The sequence below is a fragment of the Lactuca saligna genome, chromosome 5 (assembly GCF_052625555.1).
Source record: "Lactuca saligna cultivar CGN05327 chromosome 5, ASM5262555v1, whole genome shotgun sequence".
Lineage (NCBI taxonomy): Eukaryota > Viridiplantae > Streptophyta > Magnoliopsida > Asterales > Asteraceae > Lactuca > Lactuca saligna.
This window is the reverse complement of record NC_136421.1, coordinates 265,400,710-265,421,861: the sequence shown is the minus strand read 5'-3', so window position 1 is coordinate 265,421,861 and position 21,152 is coordinate 265,400,710. Positions and strand designations below refer to the sequence as shown.

The window sequence follows — 21,152 nt, the reverse complement described above, 5'->3', positions numbered from 1 at the left end:
GCCATCCAACATTGCCGTTGGGTGGAAAGTATGGGTCGTCATGATGATGGAATCCAACCATGATATTTATGCGAGAAAAAGGGTAAGGAAATAATTAATAGACAAGTTAACTAGATAATTATAAGGTGATCTTTATCAGTTACTCCAATACTTGTCTAGGGCATACCAATAAAGACCTTTAGTTCTCAGATAAGTAATTATACTAACACAAAATACTCCTATAGTATTTTAAGTTTAATGTTATGTTCTACTGTTCTTATTGTGGTAGTATTGTTAAGTTTTTAGACTTGTTGCAACCTCACAACCATCCTTAGGCATATGCTAGTCACTTCTCGGATAATGTAGTTGATCAGGCTACATCTTCCCAGGGTTGACCATATGTCTCTAAGTCTACTTGTGTTGTCCAACAATCGTAATACTTTTTTTCTATCCTAGTGACACTGATTTTAGTATGAATGCAGGTATGTATACTTAGTTAAATATTTTATTATTTAAAGTATAAAATCTTAATCGGAGTATTTTAATCCCGCTTGTTTTTATAGTTCGTATATCTTTTATGGGTTGATAGACTCAATTCACTATAAACAATGCTCTGATACCAATCTGTCACACCCCAAAACCTGAACGGCGGAATCATTCGGGGGCGGATGAAGTCATCTATAATATCACAACAATGCAAAGTAGTAAACAAGCAACAACATCATCCATTGCATTAATAATATAATTTCATACAAGTGTGTTATGTCAAGTTAAATAGACACCAAAAAGTACATCAAAATAAAAGAGGAGTCTTGAACAAGCTCCATCTTCTCAAAAACCTGGCACCAGTACCTGTCTACTGGTGACCTGAGAATACAAGTTATTTTGAAAGCGAGTATCAACTTTAAAGCTGGTGAGATCATAAGTATATTAGTGTATGAGTTTGTATGAAATCATTTGTAAGATGTTTGTAAGATGTAATGTATAAGTTTTGTAAAGTTTGTATTTGTTTGAACTATCCTAGAAAAACCTATGTTTCCTACTAAGAGTAGCCTTCTACCAAGGCATCTAGTAACTGTGTGTGTCTCTTATAAGAGTGTGTATTTTCCCAAATCCGACTATCATTAACCAAAAATATAGTTTTTACATTACCGTGCATCGTGTGAATGTTCACGAAGTGAATGTAATGGGAAAAATATCATTCGGGGCGATCCTTGAATAAAATATGGATAGATGTGGAAGGTAGTATGGGCCCGTACTACTGGAAGAAGAGGATCTATACTCAAGTTAAAAAAAGCCACGATGAAACTATGAAGCTTGTAGAGTATTTGATCCCTCAATGTTTATATATATGTATGTCCTGATGGTTTGTGTGGTCTATATTCAGTATGGTGGCCACATGAGGAGGTTATGGCAGTGGTTCTAGTTCGGCTTCTAGGGCTGGACAGTTAGATGAGCAGATGCAGGAGTTCATTTCGTTTGAGATTACTTGCAGCATACTCGAGCAGACTTTTGTGATCTTTGGTACAATCAAGGAGGGTATCATGGAGGTTATGGAGGAGCGCTTGGTCTCTTTCCGTTATGAGATGGTAGCATTGATAGGAGCTCGCATGTTGACCTTTCGTGAGTTCTGGGTATGTGGGGCTATGGAGTTCTTCGGGGAAAAGGATCTAATCGTGTGTTCACGTCGGTTAGCGGATGTCGCTAATACATTACGCACTAGCAGTTGTCCCGACTGGGCAAAGGTCAAAACCAACACAACCGGCTAAATGGCAAAAATGAAAAAAAGTTTGGAAATGTTGGACTTTAACGCACCTAAATTCGCTGGAGGGACAAAACCAACAAAAATTGCAAAACTTAAGGACTTTTATGTCAAAAGGCCTATATATATATATATATATATATATATATATATATATATATATATATATATATAGAGAGAGAGAGAGAGAGAGAGAGAGAGAGAGAGAGAGAGAGAGAGAGAAGCTTATAAGGCTCGTTTAGGCTCGCAAGCCCACTAAATTGTTCACGAGCCAAGCTCGAGCTTCATTTTAAGGCTCAAATCGAGCTCGAGAGCTCAGCTTGGATCGTTTACACCCCTAGATACGACGACGAGGGAATAATTGATGGGTCGATGGGTCTTGAGAAGGAGGTATGCGGCGTTTGTTTTTTTGGAGTGGGGGGATCTGTTTTCTTTTTAGGTTTAGGTTTGAAGATGTGAGAATAGGTAAAATAAGTGCTTCCCTAAACAACACACAAGCAGAAGTTTTCAGCTCTGAAAACTTCCGAAAAAAAACAAACTGTTGCGAGATAAAAAAAAGTTATGCATGCTCTGAAAACTTCCAAAAAACAAACAAACTGTTGCGAGATAAAAAAAAGTTATGCGTGCCGCAAAAAACAATAAATGTTCTGAACAAGTTTTTTATATAAAAATCGAACACACCTTGTAATGGGGAGTACTTATTGCTTTATTGCTTTATGTTAAAGTCCTCTTCACATAGAGAGTCCTTGTAAACCATTGTTGAATACACATGAAATTCACACAACATCAACGTCTCTTTAATGATTTTCAAAAACAAACCGAACGGTACGGTTTTGTTAAACTGGACCGGACAAATCGATTCGATTAAAAGATTCCACTTTCGGCTTCATCAGTGATATTGGTGGGGAAAGGTTCACTCACTATATCACTCACCTCTACGATCCCCATACTATTCATCCTCAAAGTTGAATTTTGTTTCTGTGATTGCTTTGGGGATTTCACTTATGGAAAATCCTAATACTGTTGTTGGTGATGACGGCGGCAGTGACCGGCCGACGATCATGGTGACAAACGATGATGGAATTGACGCACCGGGTCTGCAGGCCCTAGTTCGTGTCCTCGTCTCCACCAATCGATACCGTGTGTGGGTCTGCGCCCCCGATTCGTACGTTCTTCCTCCCCCTTTTTTACTAACGCGTTATTGCCATATTTATCAGCAATTTGGTCCTGAATGTTTTTTTCATTTAAGACATTCACAAATCGCAACACATGAACATACAAAGGATACAAGATTCAAAGTAAATTAGTCTGTACTTAACATCACTTTAATCCGCACTATTGCCTGAAAAAAGTTCTATGCAAGTGATTTATCATATTTACAGGGAAAAGTCAGCTGTCAGTCATTCTATTACTTGGCGTCATCCTCTCTCCGCAAAACGAATCGACATTAATGGAGCCACAGCCTTTGCTGTTTCTGGTCAGTATCATGATGAATTCAACAGTTGAACGATCTTAATCATATCCGTAAATCTCCTTATTCATATATTGATAGAGACTTCGTATAACTTTTGTCATTAGGGTTTATCATCTTCTTGGTTTATGCCCACTTTTTACTCGTTATATTCACATATCTAGTTGAATAATCACACCTTCTTGACTGAATACATACAGACTAACACTTATATTTTCGTAATAATACTTTGCAGGAACTCCAGCTGACTGTACTTCATTGGGAATCTCAAAGGCACTATTTTCTTCCGAGCCTGATCTGGTAGATTTTTAAGCTTCACCATAAGTTATAATTTGATGGGTTTCATATCATTCGACAAAAAAAATTATAAACTATGTAGTCGGGTGCATCAATTTTCATTTATGATCTATATATATGACAAAAAACCTTCTGATTTGTTCTAGTTACTCTTTACAGGTATTAAGTGGCATAAATATGGGCAGCAACTGTGGTTATCACATGTTAGTATCATTTTTTCTTGTTACTCTTAGATTCCCTTGTTTTTATTTCTGATATTTTGTATTTTTGTTTAGGGTTAAATGCTAACCAGAGTTTCTTGAAACACAGTGTCTACTCAGGGACAGTTGCAGGTGCTAGGGAGGCTTTTTTCAATGGTTTACCATCTGTTTCAATATCATATGATTGGTATGTGTAAACTTGTTCACTACATTACATGAGGTTAATTAGGTCATTTTGATTCTAATATCTATCACAAATCTCATTGGGTGACAGGGTTGGGGGTACAAGCAGCATCAATGACTTCACACTTGCTGCTGAAGCTTGCTTACCTTTAATAAGTTCCATTCTTGTTGAAATCAAGAATAAAACATTTCCTCAAAAATGTTTCTTGAATGTAGATTTGCCAACAAATGTTCTCAACAATAAGGTGAGTGAGTTTCGATTTCATAAAGAAGTTGGACTATTTATATTTTTTCTTGTTTGTAATTGTATGTTTATTTATTTATTAGGGTTATAAGCTGACTAAGCAAGGAAAAAGTATTGTTAAAATGGGTTGGAAGCAAGTTTCTAGTGATGCACAAGGTGCACAGATGCTATCAACAATGACAATGGAGTCAAATTCAGTAGCATCAAATCCTGAGGATAATTCTGTTTCACAAGAACAGCTTTTATTCAAGAGAGAGGTGTGTGAGCTTTTATTCAGTTTGTTTTTTTTGATGACTAAATTTTTTTTAATGTTCTTTCATATAATGAGAGTTATACATCCTTTCAGGTGAGGGGAGGCCATGTGGAAGAGGGTGAAACCGACTATTGTTACCTTAAACAAGGATATGTGAATACCTTTCTCTTACTTTTTTTTTTTAAGTGATTTTTCAAGTGCTTCTATTGTTTTATTAATTAATTAATAAATATCACAATTGTGTTATATTTTCAGATAACTGTCACTACCCTTGGGGCCTTGAGTCATGCGGATAACGACTCCCATACATTTTTCAAAGAATGGTTACCAATGGTGGCTGACCGTACCTCTCCTTCAGCTTTGTGATTAATTTATGCAAACTCTCTGCGTGCTAAATGCAGTACAACCTGATCTGTCTTGTACTGTCTTTTCATGTCAAGAAAATCAAAGTTCTATGCATTGAAAATTTAAATTGTTCTATCTTTATATCGAACAAGTTCGATCCGATTATCTTTGTCAATGTGGTGGTAATCGAATTTTAGATTGCAAGAGTTGGAAGATTTTAATCACTTGTGTTTCTTGGATTAAGAAAAGGGTTGGAACATTTCTCAATTTATGCAACAAAATGGTCTTAAAAACCACGTGTAATTTCATAATCAAAAGATGCAATATTTAACAGTCCGTTATATATACATTTGTAAAAAGTGAGACATTGCTAGTAAAAAGTGATATTTTGCATTAAATGTTGCGTAAACAAAAATTGTAAATGTCCATTGTGATTGATATGAAACTAGTTGTAACACCCTAAAAGATAACTTTCAATAGTAATCTATTACGAGAGTAATGCGTAAGATTAAGTCATAAATATTATAGTTGTAAATGTCCAGGAAGAAATGCACTGTGGCTTATAGAATTGTAAATGGACAATTTGAGGGGCATTGGAAATCGCAAGTGGAAAACGAAGGAGACGTCAACAATGTGAATAACCTAATAAGAGATCTATCGGAGGTGCGCTTGGCACAAGGTGAAGATCAATGGAAATATGTTGTCGATATTACCAGCCCCTTCACGGTAGGTACACTAAGGAAGAAACTCGATCAACTCTTATACCCAAATCGTGTACTTACATGGTTTAGATGGAACAAAGTGTCCCCAAGCAAAGTAAATTGTTTTATTTGGAGAGCAATACAGAAGAAGATCCCATCAGTGGTGACTTTGAGAAATAGGGGCGTCGATATTGAACATGATAATTGTGGGGCTTGTATTAACGAAATTGAATGTTCAGATGATATTCTCATATCGTGCCATTTCGCCTGCGAGGTTAGGAAACAAGTTTTCAAATGGTGTGGCATACAACAGAACTTTGCATCTGTAACTGATTTACTTAGTTTCGCAGCAAACTGGGGCAGATGTCCTAAGAAACAGAAGATATTCATCTCCATTTGTCATGGACTAATTTGGAATTTATGGAAAAATCGGAACAACCGGATGTTCAATAAGGTATTCATAAATCCAACATTGAGTTCAGGGACAGTCAAGTCTTTGGTGTTCTTTTGGTTGAAGTGCAGGGGTAAGGGTGGAATTTGCAGCCAGAATGAATGAGTTTCTTCTCCTTTTATGTTTAATTCCTCTGTACCTCAAATCATATAATTGTTTTACTTTCTTGTTATTCTTGTTTTGTACTTTTGGACCCTCGCTAGTTACTTGCTAGTTCGGGGGTTCTTTTTTAATACAATTTGTCGTTTCCAAAAAAAAACATCATTATCCATCAAAGAAATCCTCAATAGATACTTTCCAAAAATGAAAAATACCACTAGAGGCTCCCTTGCTACTTACTAGAAAAATGCATATGTATGTATAATTAACCAAAATTTGGGGCTCCCTTGCTACTTACTAGAAAAATGCATATGTATGTATAATTAACCAAAATTTGGGCTTAAAGTCTATTTGAGCACAAATTATATCATTGTTGTTATTCGAAAGATTGTCTAGGATGATTTTTGTGCCCCATAGCAACATATTAAGACATGGTAAATAAAGTTGATATATTTTCACACTATTGTGGAAGCCGCAAAAACATTTAGAAATGCCGCAACATGTTTTTAACTCAATAAATTCTCATGTAGAAAAGTAAGAAAAGTATTAGGATAATGGCACATCCACAATGCAATCCATTCAACTTTCATTTGCGAATTCAATCAACTGTCACACCAACAAAATAAAAATGTGGGCCCTCGATTTTTCCTATTCAAAAGCTTCAAATTCATTACCAACTTTAGATCTAACTATAATTGAGTTTAATTATTGTATGTCCTTGGAGTCACCGAGAATTCCCCACATTACCCATAATTAAAGTCAAATTTTATTTAGAGATTGCCTATTTTGAAGATTATTATTATTATTATTATTATTTAAAGCAAAAGTTTCTTAATTGTCTAGGGATTGATTTCGATATTTTCCATAAGTTTTGAAGAAAATGAATGGAAGTCGAAATGCTAACCAGGAATGTTCATATGGCTATCACAACCATCGATGATGGACATGTGTATGTGTTTAAATAAGTGACACGGAGTACGATCACAATAAAAATCATATTCTCAATATCAAGAAGGGATAATGACTTGAGAGGGTAACATACTATTCCATTTTGTCACATTTGGTCACTAAACTTTTTTTTTTGCTCTAATAGCCATTTAACTTGTTCATTCGTGTAAATTTCACCCCTACGACTGCTTTTTGCCGGTTTCAATGGATTGGTCCATCCTACGTGCCAGTAAGATCCTACGTGGCATGTAGGGCTAATGTTATTAAAAGAGGGGTGTATGCGGTTCCTTGATTGTGCCCTAATACCCCCGATGGCTTCCTCCTACAACTTCTCATCATCCCTCAATCGATCAAGCAAGAAATCAACTGCGCACGATACAAAAACTTGTGATTGTGGGTTCCCTGCACGTATTCTAACATCAAAAACACCAAAGAATCCAGGGAGGCATTTCATGGTGTGTAATGAGGTAAACTATTTCACTTGAATCTTCTCCCTTTTCTGATTCTTTTTTCCTAATTTGAAATCTCATTATGAGTTATTTGTGTTGAAGGGTAAATGCAAATATTGGAAATGGTTGGATGTAGAACCTGTAGAAATGCCTCTAATGGAAGTGGTGGATGGAATGAAAGTTGAATTAGTAGCATTAAAGACCGAAGTAGAGAAGGTGAAGGAAGACATGGAACAAATGAAGAAGGAAAAGTACTCTGATTCCATTGCAATGAAGGAAAAAATATATAAGTTTACCATAGGATTTCTTTTTTTGATCATCGTGTATATGATGAAATGATGTGAATGATGTATTGAAAGATGTTGTTTGAATGGAATGAATGTATTATCTTAACTTCTTGTTGGAATGGAATGAAGTAATTTTGATTGGAATGGAATCATAAAGTAGTAATTTTGACTAGAATGGAATCACAAAGTAGTAATTTTGACTGGAATGGAATCACAAAGTAGTAATTTTGACTGGAATGGAATCACAAAGTAGTAATTTTGACTGGAATGAAGGCATATATGTATAATTAATAGCATTACACATCAAAGACTTCTTTCTAACTCCAGTCAAAAGCTTAGCTAATTCGAGTCAACATCTTAGCTAATATGACCATAATCTTTCATAATGCTCAATTAGACTTCCTTCAATTAATAACATTACACATCAAGATGTTTAAATAACTTATAACAGACTAGAAAATAGGAATTGACGAAACTACCCTTGGTAGTCAAAATTGGTTAACTGTCATATTTCAGTTAATAACATTACACATCAAGATGTTTAAATAACTTGTAACAGATTAGAAAATAGGAATTGACGAAACTACCCTTGGTAGTCAAAACTGGTTAACTGTCATATTTCAGTTAATAACATTACACATCAAGATGTTTAAATAACTTGTAACAGATTAGAAAATAGGAATTGACGAAACTACCCTTGGTAGTCAAAACTGATTAACTGTCATATTATCTAACAATATAGGATTCCATTCTTTGACTGTAATGGAATCATTGAGACAACAATGCATAGAAATAATAAGAAACTAATTGAATACGGTGGTTGAATTCATTGCAAATACTCCATCAATATTCTAAATTAAATAAAGGGTGAATAGTTGTCTGCATATACAAAAGATAGGACAAAAGATTCCTTCTAGGGACCACAAAAGAAGGGCCACCATGTGCCCACAAACCCAAAAGAAAAGCATAAATAACACATAGTATTGTCTTTACATCACAACTTGATAACAAAAGATGTGCCCACCCACTACCTACACACCTACTTAATTAAGGACTGCAGGGTTCTCTGCACTGCTCCCAACCCCAGGTATGTTCCTCCTCAATGCCATTTTGACAATCCTTTCAGAATATTTCCTCCGTCCAGTTCTACCAATTGGGGCCCTTCTTGGGATAGGCCTTGCAGCTGGTGGTGGTGGTGGAGGTGGAGGTGGAGGTGGTTGGGCTGCTACTGGTGGTGGTGGTGGAGGTGGTTGGGCTGCTGGTGGTGGTTGACTTGGTCCTGCTCCACTATCCCTGGATGAACTTGGTGCTGCAAAAAATTAAAGTCTTAAGATTACATATCAAAATGATGTATTATGTTCAGATAATTGGGACATTTACCTGATGTATTTGTTTGCTGCTTAGATGGACACTTTTTCTTGTTATGACTTGGTTCCTTGCAAATACTACACTTTATCAGGGATCCCCTTCTTGTCACAGAATGTCTAACTGGTCCACTCAACTCCCTTTCCACTGCATCCCTCTTCCTTTTCACTGATGGCCTACCAGGTAATCTTCTTCTTTTGGGAGGCAAAGGCTTTCGATAAGGAACTTCTTCCCACATATCACTACCATTGAGAGGGTTAATGCTATAATTATAGCATTTTAGATAAGCCTCTTTACTGTATGATTGGGACACATATGTTTCTGCATCTTGATTCAGGGAAGAGATTGCAGCTACTCCATGTAAGCATGGTATCCCTGTAAGTTTCCATATTCTGCATGCACAAGTCTTTGCAATTAGATCCACTCCATATGCTGCATCATGGAACCTAACTTCATAATTTTGATAACCACAAGGAGTAACCCCCCACAATCTGTATAAGGCAATAATGACTACAAATTAATAACTAATAACACAAACTAATACTTGGATAGATGAATTGTAAAACTACATGTTACCTCTGTTTAACCTTCAAATCTTGTATACGCTTCCTAATACTTGGACAGATATTCAAATTCCATTCAATTCCTTCTACTCTAAGACTGTATATCTTCTCCATCACAAATATCCTAATCTCCTCTAGCATAGTGATGATTGGTTTCCTTCTAGCATGCCTAATAGCAGAATTGAAACTCTCACTCACCCCATTCTCAACTACATCACAATCTCTGCCCTCTTTAAAAAATGCCTTAGACCAGGTACTAGGATCTCTGTCCATAAGGTACTCATATGCTTGAGTATCTAAAGATTTGATCTTTTCCATTACATGTTTGAACTTCTGTTTAGTACTAGCTCTAACAGCCCTCCAAAAAAGCTTCCTGAAATGTTGACCGGTAAACCTTTTAGCAAAATTAGCCACAATGTGCCTGGCACATTGTCTATGTTCAGCTTCTGGACACCTTTCTTTTACTGCTTCTAGCAACCCCTACAAATAACAACAACAAAATTAGTGAAACATGCATAAAAACATATGTATAAATATGAACCAATGCTCACCTTGTGTCCATCAGAAAGAAGGGTAATGCCTGCACCAAGACCACCATCAATATCATCCATGAGAAGATCTATGAACCACTTCCATGTGGCCTTGTTCTCAACTCCAACTACAGCCCATGCTATAGGGTAGATTTGGTTGTTTGCATCCCTCCCTACAGCTGCCAAAACTTCTCCCCTCACAATACCCTTTAGAAAGCAACCATCAAGGCCAATCACAGGCCTGCACCCTTCCTTCCAACCATCACTTATAGCTTTAAAGCAGACATAGTACTTAGAAAAAAAAGTTGTGGAATCTGGCATGATGTCTACATCCATCCTCACAGTAGACCCAGGGTTTGTCCTCAGAATTTCATGACCATATGACCATAATATCCCATAATGTTCAATTAGACTTCCTTCAATTTCTTGTAATGCAAATTTCTTTGCATTTCTGCATTGCCCTTCACTCACATTTATATTGAATGTTGTTGAAACTTTAGCTTGCATCTTCCTAACACTGATTTTTGGCTTCTCTATAATTTCACTCATAAACTATTTTCCTAACCACTTATAAGTTACTATAGACCCAAACTTAAACACCCTGCTACAATTATGTTCACTAACTAAAGATTTTATCTGAAAAGTCCTCTCTTTACTCATCCAAGAGGCCCAAAGTCTAAATGGACAATTAGGTGACTTGTTTTTTTTTGCAACACTTAACTAACAACCTTTGGGAGTCATTTTTTCCAAACCAGAGATCATATCCACCAGAGACTGCATAGTTGCTCAACATGTTTTTAAGCTCATCAGGGTTAGAAAATCGCATACCTAACACTGGTTTCATCTGATTCCATGGTTGTCTATCATCATGTACAGGGTATCGAGGTTCAACATATTCAACATCTTCATCTAATGTGTCTACACAAAGTTTGTTTAAGAACCTGTCACCCTTGGTTTTGTTGGCTGGGAATGGATATTCAACATCATCTTCTTCATGGTCAACAGAATACGTCTCCGAGAATACTGAGTCTTCATCCTCTTCACAGCTGTAGTCTTGATCTTCATTTTCCTCATCCTCAATCCATTCGAAGATTGGTTCATTACAGTGGTCCACATACACATTCATTCTCCTCTCATTTGCATAAGCCAAATCCAAAAATTCTTTGTAATCACCGTCATTCACCAGTGTATGAATTCCCTGACTTAAAGACTCTTGTGGAAGGAAAAAGTAAATGTCTTTACTTCTAGTTCTGGTGAGCTTTTGAAGGAATTCCATGAACTCCTCGTACTCAAATGCACTGAAGTCAACATCTCCTACTGATTGTTTGTCGGGATCAAAGTATACTAATGGGTTGGGTGCAAACGCTCCATTATTGTGGAAATCCACTACAACGAAGTTTCGATCAATGGGACATTGAGATGAAGCCATTACAGAGACCGATTGAATATTGAAGGAGAAAAAATCGGGGGTTAATGAGACTTGGTGCCCTAATCGAATTTAAGGACCAAACGAGACTTCACTCTTACCTTTAATGAGGATGGGAGGCAAAATTGGGGCCTACATGCCATCTCATTGGCCACCTAGGAAAAAAAAGCCACATCAGACCCATGCAATCGTTGAAACCGGCTATAATCAGTCATAGGGTGAAATTTACACGAATGAACAAGTTAAATGGCTATTAGAGCAAAAAAAAAAAGTTTAGTGACCAAATGTGACAAAATGGAATAGTATGTTACCCTCTTAAGTCATTATCCTTATCAAGAATAGAGTACAAAAAAGACTACATAAATAAAAGTAGCAATTTTGAGGTAAAATGTTGTTCTCTAGGATTTCCTTCAAAGACAAGATAAGTCCATTTTGCATGTCCTTATCTTTTATGTTGTTCAAGTTGTGTTGAAAATTTAACGTGGAACTTTGTGGAATTATGTGAAAGTATTGTGCTAATGAGATTAAGAGCATCTCCAACTCACTCTTATTTTCTATTATTTTCTCCGTTTATTCTCCAATTTCTCTCCAACCTTACCCATTTATTTCTCCATTTTGGTGGGAAATGAATAGTATAACACCAAATATGGTGTTATACTATTCATATTCCCCAAAATTGAGATAAACTTTGAGTTGTCGATTTTAGTCCATCTTTTTATATATTTATATATTTCTGGTTTTTTGTAATATTTAATACTTATAATATTGTGTTATATATCAAATTATATTAATTAATTATAAATATAAACTTTGTTTTTGTTTATCAAATTCATATTAAAATTTAAATACATATTGAAATTTTAAAACAAGATAACGTATTTTACAAAAACTTATAATTAAGTGTTATAAATATAATCTTATTTATTTAATATTATTGTAATGAAAAAAATATATAGATTATATATTTGTTAAAACCAAATTAATAAAGGGGTGTGTTTGATAATTTATATAAGTTAGAAGAATAGAATATATATATATATATATATATATATATATATATATATATATATATATATATATATATATATATATATATATATATATATATATATATATATGCTGGGGGAGGGGAGGGGGTAAAAATAGAGTAGGGTTAGACAATAAAAAAACATTTTCCATTAACATTGTTGAGCTACATATTTGTGCAACTCAAATCTGAATGACAAGAGTACAAAACTCACAACCTAGCTTTTGTTTTTTTTTTCTTTCAAAAATTACACATGTTGGCAGGGCCGATCCAAAGATATAATAGGCCCAATACGATGAGCTTCCAAAATCATAAATATAATTAAAATTAAATCGAAACTAAACATACTATTATAAAATTCATTATTAATATTAAAAGTACAGATATGGTCAAAACATTACAAAAAACAACTAATTTATAGAAAAATATTTCTCTTAACATTTTTAGATAAGTTAGTTTTTTTATTTATTTTTTATATAACTATACTATATACTATAGAAATTTTGGGTATTTTAGAGACATGAACCATGACGACGAGTAACCCACTATCAGAACCAGGCGTGCATGTTGGAGGCTTTGGATGACACCACACCATGTATAGACATAAAAAAGCATTTAGTTGATGCACCACGCCTACATAACACCAAATGTTGGAGGCATAAAAAAGCATGTATAGACATAAAAAAGCATTTAGTTGATGCACCATGTATAGACATAAAAAAGCATTTAGTTGATGCACCACGCCTATATAACACCAAAGGTTGGAGGCATTGAATTTTTTAGCCTAAAATGAATTATTTACATAAATCTACAAACTATATGTTGAAATTGGAAGCTAACGCCCTTCGAATGTTGAAATTGTCACATCATTGATTTTATTTGTAACACTATGTACATTTAAAAAGTCAAAACGTTTGGGGTAAAAATATGAAAAGAATAAACTCTAAGGGTTAAATGTGTACAAATAAAAACTTGTGCAAAAATGAAATCAGTTTTATAAAGTGATTGCCTATTTGAAAATGAAGTTTTTATCATAAAATTTGCATAATAATTCCCCACAAATTGATTTTCACATTTTCCAAAAATTTATAGTAAAGAGAAAAGAGGTCAAAAAGATAACTACAAACATTTCTATGGTTCGCATGAACATTTGTGATGGATATGCACTTTTTTTTGTTCACGTAAGTGATACGAGTTTGGTCAAATTGAAAGTCATATTCCTTTTTATCAAGACTAAGGGAATAAAGAAGCAACATAGATAGAGTATGCATGCAAAATTGAAATAATTTTTATGAATCATTACCTTATTTTGAAAATGAAGTTTGTTTATAATAAAATCGGTTTATGACTTATGAGATAAAAAAAATGCATGTGCATGGTCGTGCTCTCGGAATTTCTGCAAAGTATCGATTTTGAATGTGCATGTCTTTAAGTTGTAGATTCAATTTCGTGTTGAAAATATGATATGAAATTATGCAAACATATATTGTTAATGTACTATAAACGGATGTTTTGTGCATAGTGTCACATTTAAAAGCTATACATTCAAGAGACAAGAATTTTATGTTCATCACGTAACATTTATTGGAAACAACATTGTAAAAATGGTTTTGTGGTTGTTAAAATTATGTGATTTTGATCCAAAAAAATTTGGTCCATTAATGGTCCAATTTTGGATACAATGTGCAGTTTTGGTCCATATAGTTGACATTTTTATGTGTTTGTGGTCCAGATCACACATAAAACGATGAATATGCCATTTGATAATTCTTTTTTATTTATTTTTAAAATTTTATTACTATTCTCATTATAAAATAACACCGTCCTCTCTCTCTCTCTCTCTCTCTCTCTCTCTCTCTCTCTCTTCTGAAATGAACTATTTCTTACTTGGATTATTTAAATAAACGACATTATCAAATTAAAGAACAAACACATAAAATCATGAACAAACCTAAAAAATAAGATGCTTTCTTAAATTTAAAAACATTCTCCTCAAATGTGAACATACTGAAAAAGAAAAGAACAAAACCAAAAGATTCATTTTCCTCAGGAGCTCCCCTCTGATTCAGATACAAATTGGTGGTGGCATGAAACATATATTTGATCTGAAACGCGAAACATGAGGCAAAAAACGATGGGGTGGGTGTTGTCTTGTCGACCATCCATCCATTTTGTGTCCCTCCACCATGTGATGCAAATCCTTTACAATGTCAAGGTCGCTACAGTTGCTCCTTCTCCTCCTCCTCCTCATTATGCAGATCTGTTAAATGTCAGCGGAAGTGGAGAACGAAGATGTTCGATGGTAACTACGGATTGCCAGTGACGGTGTGTGGGGAATCACAAAGAGCATAGCTAAAGGTGGAACAACATCGAATATGAATTATTTGTTTTTCAGATCATTTTTAAACAAATAAAAAAAAATAGAAATCGATTCTGGAATCGATTTCTCTATATGAGTTCATCCCGAAAAATTCACCATCATTGGACCACCCGTTTTCCTCTTGGAACACCACCATTCTCATCGCGGAAACTAGAAAACACCACAACGAGCACCATCCTTCATTGGTGGTTCCAATCTAACATTTTTTAGGGCTAGGGTTCAGTGTCAGAACAGAAGACACAGTAAGAAGTTTCCTACCGAGGTTTTTTTGAATGCAATATAGAAGGCGGTGGTTTATGGATCTGGTTCAGTTGTGAAGTAAGAGTAAATGGAGAATAGTGGCGGTAAGTGGGTCTAAGAAACTAGGGTGGGATCGCCAGAGAATCATTTTCACTTTTCTAGATCACCCAAGGCTTCTTTCTGCGGTTTTGATGGTCTTTGCATCAGTCAATTCAGAATTATTATAAGTGTTACAATTCATGAAAATTTTAAACTTTTAAAACAACCCAAAAATAATCGTTATTTACAAATTGTTTTCAAAACAGGTTTAATATCAGAGTAATAACAACATCATGAAACAAAACATGAGGAGGTGCACGATCATGTATTCGCATTTCCGCGATCCACTGAGGTACCTGAAACATAATCGAAAACTTTAAGCCTAAAGCTTAGTGAGTTTTCCCGAAAATACTCATACACAACAAATAACACAAATATAATAACAACATGCAATGGGTCCACAACTAATAGAATGGATTGCCCTCGAGACCACAATATAAGTCTGGATTGCCCCCTGGGCCCATAGCTTATGTTTGGCTTGCTCCCCGGCTTCATCAACCTTTGGACGGAATACCACTAAGCCCTTAGTACAAGTCTGACATGCCCTTCTAGACCCTCAGCTCGTATCTGAACTGCTCATGAGCCATCAGTATGAGTACGGCATGCCCTCATCGGCCCTCAACTCATAACTAGCTTGCTCCAGGGTTTGTTGGCTACAACACGGAGCAGTACAACCTCAACCTAACCCACATAATATGTCAACATATAACAGATAATATCATATATAGATAAATAGACAATATCATAGGTAGTCCTACAGATCTACCATACTAGCATATCAAAACTAGCATGCATATCTATCCCATACTCAACATATCAACAATATCGGATTATTAAACTAATGGGCCGACCTTGGTGCCTTCGACCCGAAAGTATAGTCTTGAACCCAAAAGTCGGTGCTTTATATACATGCATGTCCAATGCATGTCTTGAACCCAAAATAGGTCAAAATGGAGATTTATGACCTACTCTCCATGCATTGAATCAAAACTCGACTATAGGCCAGATCCAAGACTCTATAAGGTCACTTAAACATGAAGATTCATAAAGTTGCTAACTTTATGAGATCTAACCATTCCCTCACTCAAGAACAACAAGAAAAAGGTCCAAAAATCAAGATCTAGCAACATAGATGAATAAAAATTGGATCTTGGACACTTACAAAGGTCCAAAAGAGTGCCAAACTGAAAGGCGAGGGCTTGCTTGCTGGATTCTTACTTTCTTCTTCCAGCTTCTTTCTTCTTTGGCACCAAAAACACCATACTAACTCACAAATGATAAAAAAAGATGATTAGGGTTCTCAAGGGTTGATATGGGGAGTTGGAGGCTGATAAAAGACCAACCCTTGGGACTTAAGGAGATTATATAAGGTGCAAAACCCTGAAATTAGGGTTTTCTCAACCATCCGCCAACATGCCGTGTTTGTCCACCAACATACAATGTTGGCCCATAAAATATGCGGCCCAACAGTTCCTGAACACGCCGTGGTGAGGATTCACCACGCTGTGTTTCATAGGAAAATCATACATAATTGGAATGAATCTTATACCTGAAAATCGGGTGTTATAATTCTCACCCACTTGAACTAGACTTTGTCGTCGAATTCTACTACGGAGAACAAATTTAGGTAATGCTCCCGTATGTCAGCCTCCGGCTCCCAGGTCCACTCAGAGCACTTCAAATGCTACCATAGTACCTTTACCAAAGGTACTTCCTTGCTATGTGATATTGCCATATTTATACTTATTTTTAGGCAGTATTTAAGTACATTTTTATTAATAAATTGATAATATGTGCATAATAGTGATATTTATGAGTTTAAATTGTTATTTTCAGTCAATACAAAGGATTTTCGAAGAGAGGGACCAGAGGTGACAAAATGGGGAACATGGGAGGCTTGGAAGACAAGAAAATAATAAATTCATAATAAGAGCTTAATTCACAACGTGGCGGTGAAGCCCACGACGTGGCACGGGTGTTCCAGAAGATAAACATCGCGACGCGGAGGATTTCCTTGAAGGGTACGTTTTACTTGAAGCCCACGACGTGGCGCATATGGCCACGACATGGCGCAGGTTTTTGAGGATTATATAAGTTCTCCTATTATTACGAATAAAGGGACTTTTGGCAGAAGAAAAGGAGTTCCAGGAGACGTTTCAGAAGAGAAGAAAGGTCCTGGAAGAAGGATTTCAACACCAAAAGAAGTAAAGTTTTATATTTAGTTGATTATAAACATGTTTTTCATTAGTTTTAGCTGTGTTAGTTTAATTACTATGATGAGCAGCTAAATCTAGCTACTTTTGCTTAGCTAGATGAAGCTTTGAACTTATGAATAGTTATATGTTTATGGATTAATTTGAGTTGGTAAGAGTTGTTTGTGTTTGATTTGTATAACCTAGCATGTTATTATTTGCTTATCTAATTGCTAGATTGCATGTTCTGTGTAGCTTAGTGACCATGAAACTGCATGAACTTGTTTACCTAATAATTTAGTGAACATTAAATTGTTAGAGCTAGGATTGACCAATCGTAGTTAGTAATTAGGCTAAATAAATCTTAGCTGTGCTAGAGAACGTGAATTGTGACCATAATTGCGTTTATACAACAAATCTTACATAGCATATCTACATTCATAATTAGTTCTGTGTTTAATTATGTGTGAACATACATGGTTTAACATGAATTAGTTACTTATTGGTAAGATAGAACTAAATTACTAATATAACTAAAACCCAACTTAATACCCCATAATCATTAGCTAGCCATAAGGAAGAAGTGGATTCAACTAAGCAAGAGTGTGTTTTTATTTAATTTGATTAAGCTCGTCTGATCTTGCAAAATCAGATAAAACCCCTTTATTAAATTTGTTAATAAATTAGGTTAATTTAATAGTAATTAGATTAATTAGTAACACCGTTCCCTGTGATCGACACCCGACTTACCTAAGCTATATTGTAATCTGACTAGGTACACTGCCTATAAGTGCATAGTTAGTCTTAGTTTGTTAGGTTATAAATATTAAAATTAGTGGGTACTTTTGTGCACATCACTATGCAAAACCTTTACTTTCCTCTCCAGAATAGCCACTGGTCTCTTAACATAGTTCAGACGCTCATCAATCTGAATATCATCCAAAGACACTACTGCACCCTCATCCAATACACACTTTCGCAGCTACGAAACATGGAAAGTGCTATGAATTTGACTGAGCTCCTCAGGAAGATCCAATCTCTAGGTGACCTTGCCAACCTTAGAAATAATCTGGAATGGGCCAATATATTAGGGATCCAATTTCCCCCTCTTCCTGAAGTGAATCACACATTTCCAAGGTGAGACCTTCAGTAACACGATGTCGCTGACCTAGAACTCCTACTCAGATTGGTGCTGGTTGGCATAGATATTCTGCTGACTTTAAGCAGTCTGCAATCACTGCCTAATCTGTTGAATCATCTCTGTAGTTTGAAGGACCACCTCGGTCCACCCTATAACCCTGTGACCAACCTCGCCCCAGCAGACCAGGGTATGACATCTCCTTCCATAAAAGAGATCAAAAGGCAGAGCACCAATGCTAGCGTGAAAACATTTGATGTAGGAGAACTTTGCAAGAGGTAGGTAGCAGTCCCAACTCCCACCAAAATCAATGACATAGGCTTGCAACATATCCTCAACGGTCTGTATCGTCCGTTCACTCTGGGCGTCGGTCTGCAGATGACACTGCAAATAATATTACATTTAGTGGCACAAACTTTTAGTTCCATATTTTGTTTTGTGCCACTAAATTATGTTTTTAGTGGCACTTTATCTTTTTGTGCCACCTGATCGTGAAAATTTATGTTGTCGATACTAATTTTTGTGTTGCGCCAATATTGCCCACCTCTTTTTTGGGAATCATTTTCTTATTCGAAAAACCCTAACTCACCAAAATCTCTTTATCCCATATATAATTTTCTCTGTTAGTACTCTCCCAATCGTTCTTTATTTCAGCCTGTAATCACCGCCCCCTAACCAATTGCTGAATGCCTGAATCGAAAGCTTAATGTGAATGATTGTATCGGTAAGTGTTATGTACAATTAGGTTTTTCTATTATGAATTTCGTTGTAGTTCCATGAATTTAAGTTTGATATTTGGCTTGTTGATGAGTTGTATTTCTAGTTAAGGTAAAATTTTGATCAATATGAGGAATGAAGAGCATATAGAGGCTTCTATCAACACAGGTACAAATTAGCTTGTTAATTCTTCCCCTTTTCCCTCATAACCTACATCTTTTCTCATTCTTTTTTCTTCACATTGTCTTTCTTCGACCACCATTGTCCTCCTTCAACCATCATGACGACCACCGTCTCCCTCTAGCAAATCAGTGACTTCCTTTCACCTCTAGCAAATCGATCTCAAAACTTAGTTATATATGCTTCCTTTCTCTGCCGTAAATCTAACAGTGGTATTGCTCTTTTTTTTCTTGGAACCATAAAATTGGGAATTAATTTTCTTAGGAGTAAAATATTACCATTACACAAATTTTTTTGACATAATTATTCTTTATTTATTGATCGGCAGGTGTTTAACGAACCACCACATCAATATCAGGTTGGGATTTGTTGTATTTGGGTCTTTTTCTTGTTACTCATGTCGAGTTGAAAATTAATAACAGATGATCATGCAATTGGCAGATGGTCATTTTATGTATGAAATAGGTGCACCGTAAGTATGAATAAAAACTTCTTTTTATTTTCCTTTTTTTTTTTATCAATTTAGATATTTCTCATGATTTGCATATTGTAAATGATGTGTTGAAATGTAAGTTTATGTATGAAATTGTGGGAAGCTGTCCTCCTTCGTCTTTTCCTCACTTCTCTACTGTACACTGACTCATTTTTCCTCAAGTTCATTTAACTTTGGACCTCGTTGACTGAAAAGGAAGTCAGGGGATAAATCTATCATTTCGTGGGTTAAAGACTTATTAAAACGGGGATATGTTGTTGCTTGCTCATTCATAGCAAATATAAACTCAACAACTATGAAAACGACTTGTTTTTGTTTTTAGTTTCTCATGTATGTGGATGCCTGTGGTGATAGAAGATGAAAGCCAAGATATTTAAGTAAGAATGGATGTCTCCAATTTGACAAGTTAGCAAATTTTCATGCTAATAAACAACTTTTAAAGGTCCATTATGGTTTTTAATGTGTATTTTTTTTATCAATATTAAAGGTTCTTTCAAATAATAAAGTTCATATTAGTTCAAGGTTTCAAACATTATTAACTTGTTATGGCTTTGATAATAGTTTCATCGATCCCTAAACTTACCTTCAACATGTTTCCAACAAAAAGAAGAAAACAATCAAAATGGTGGTGTCGCTTTTATCTAGTCTTGGAGAAAAAATAAAAGATCCCAAGTGAAAATACTAGTTAATTCTTGACAAAACTGTAAATTTGGTCCTTGTGGTTTGGAAAAATCTTTGGATGGGGTCCAAAAAGTTTCCAGCTACACAGAAGATCCGAAATCAAGGTTTTTCTAGGTTTTTGGTCCAAAAAAATTGAAATTACCTATTTACCCTTTTAATTTCAATTTTGTGTTTTCTTTTCTTATTTATATTAATACTTTATGAAATAAAAATAAAAAAACCAAGAAGATGACCCCCACTCCACCCCTACCGGTACCTCCCTCTCTCTCTCTCTCTCGTTGCCAGTACGATGGATTCCAATAAATTGCGGGCAAAGGGACAGGGTGTCGGTGGTTGACGAGAACGAAGCGGCGAAGGAAAAGGGAGGACCTATGGGGTTTGGCTAGATCGAAGGAATGAAGGGAAAAGGCAGTGAAGCTTCTTCCTGCTCCAATGGTGATGTGCGAAGCGGG

General features: G+C 35.5%; 3 protein-coding genes across 3 annotated transcripts; 2 read left to right on the top strand and 1 right to left on the bottom strand.

Moving 5' to 3' along the window:
• The first annotated feature begins 2,443 nt into the window (after positions 1 to 2,443).
• LOC145047689 (Survival protein SurE-like phosphatase/nucleotidase) lies at positions 2,444 to 5,001 on the top strand. The gene is made up of 9 exons (XM_078996027.1): positions 2,444 to 2,906; positions 3,124 to 3,218; positions 3,448 to 3,512; positions 3,669 to 3,712; positions 3,819 to 3,896; positions 3,984 to 4,137; positions 4,220 to 4,393; positions 4,483 to 4,542; positions 4,645 to 5,001. The coding sequence occupies exons 1-9, from the start codon at positions 2,746 to 2,748 to the stop codon at positions 4,753 to 4,755; spliced, it is 942 nt and encodes a 313-aa protein (XP_078852153.1). The 5' UTR covers positions 2,444 to 2,745; the 3' UTR covers positions 4,756 to 5,001.
• Positions 5,002 to 5,268: 267 nt separating this feature from the next.
• LOC145046628 (uncharacterized) lies at positions 5,269 to 5,991 on the top strand. Its single transcript, XM_078994911.1, has one exon. It carries the CDS (start codon positions 5,269 to 5,271, stop codon positions 5,989 to 5,991), a length of 723 nt encoding a protein of 240 aa, XP_078851037.1.
• A 2,721-nt stretch (positions 5,992 to 8,712) lies between these two features.
• LOC145046627 (uncharacterized) lies at positions 8,713 to 10,676 on the bottom strand. The gene is made up of 4 exons (XM_078994910.1): positions 10,149 to 10,676; positions 9,611 to 10,077; positions 9,050 to 9,525; positions 8,713 to 8,978 (listed from the first exon to the last, which is right to left on the bottom strand). Exons 1-4 carry the CDS (start codon positions 10,674 to 10,676, stop codon positions 8,713 to 8,715), a joined length of 1,737 nt encoding a protein of 578 aa, XP_078851036.1.
• Positions 10,677 to 21,152: the final 10,476 nt, after the last annotated feature.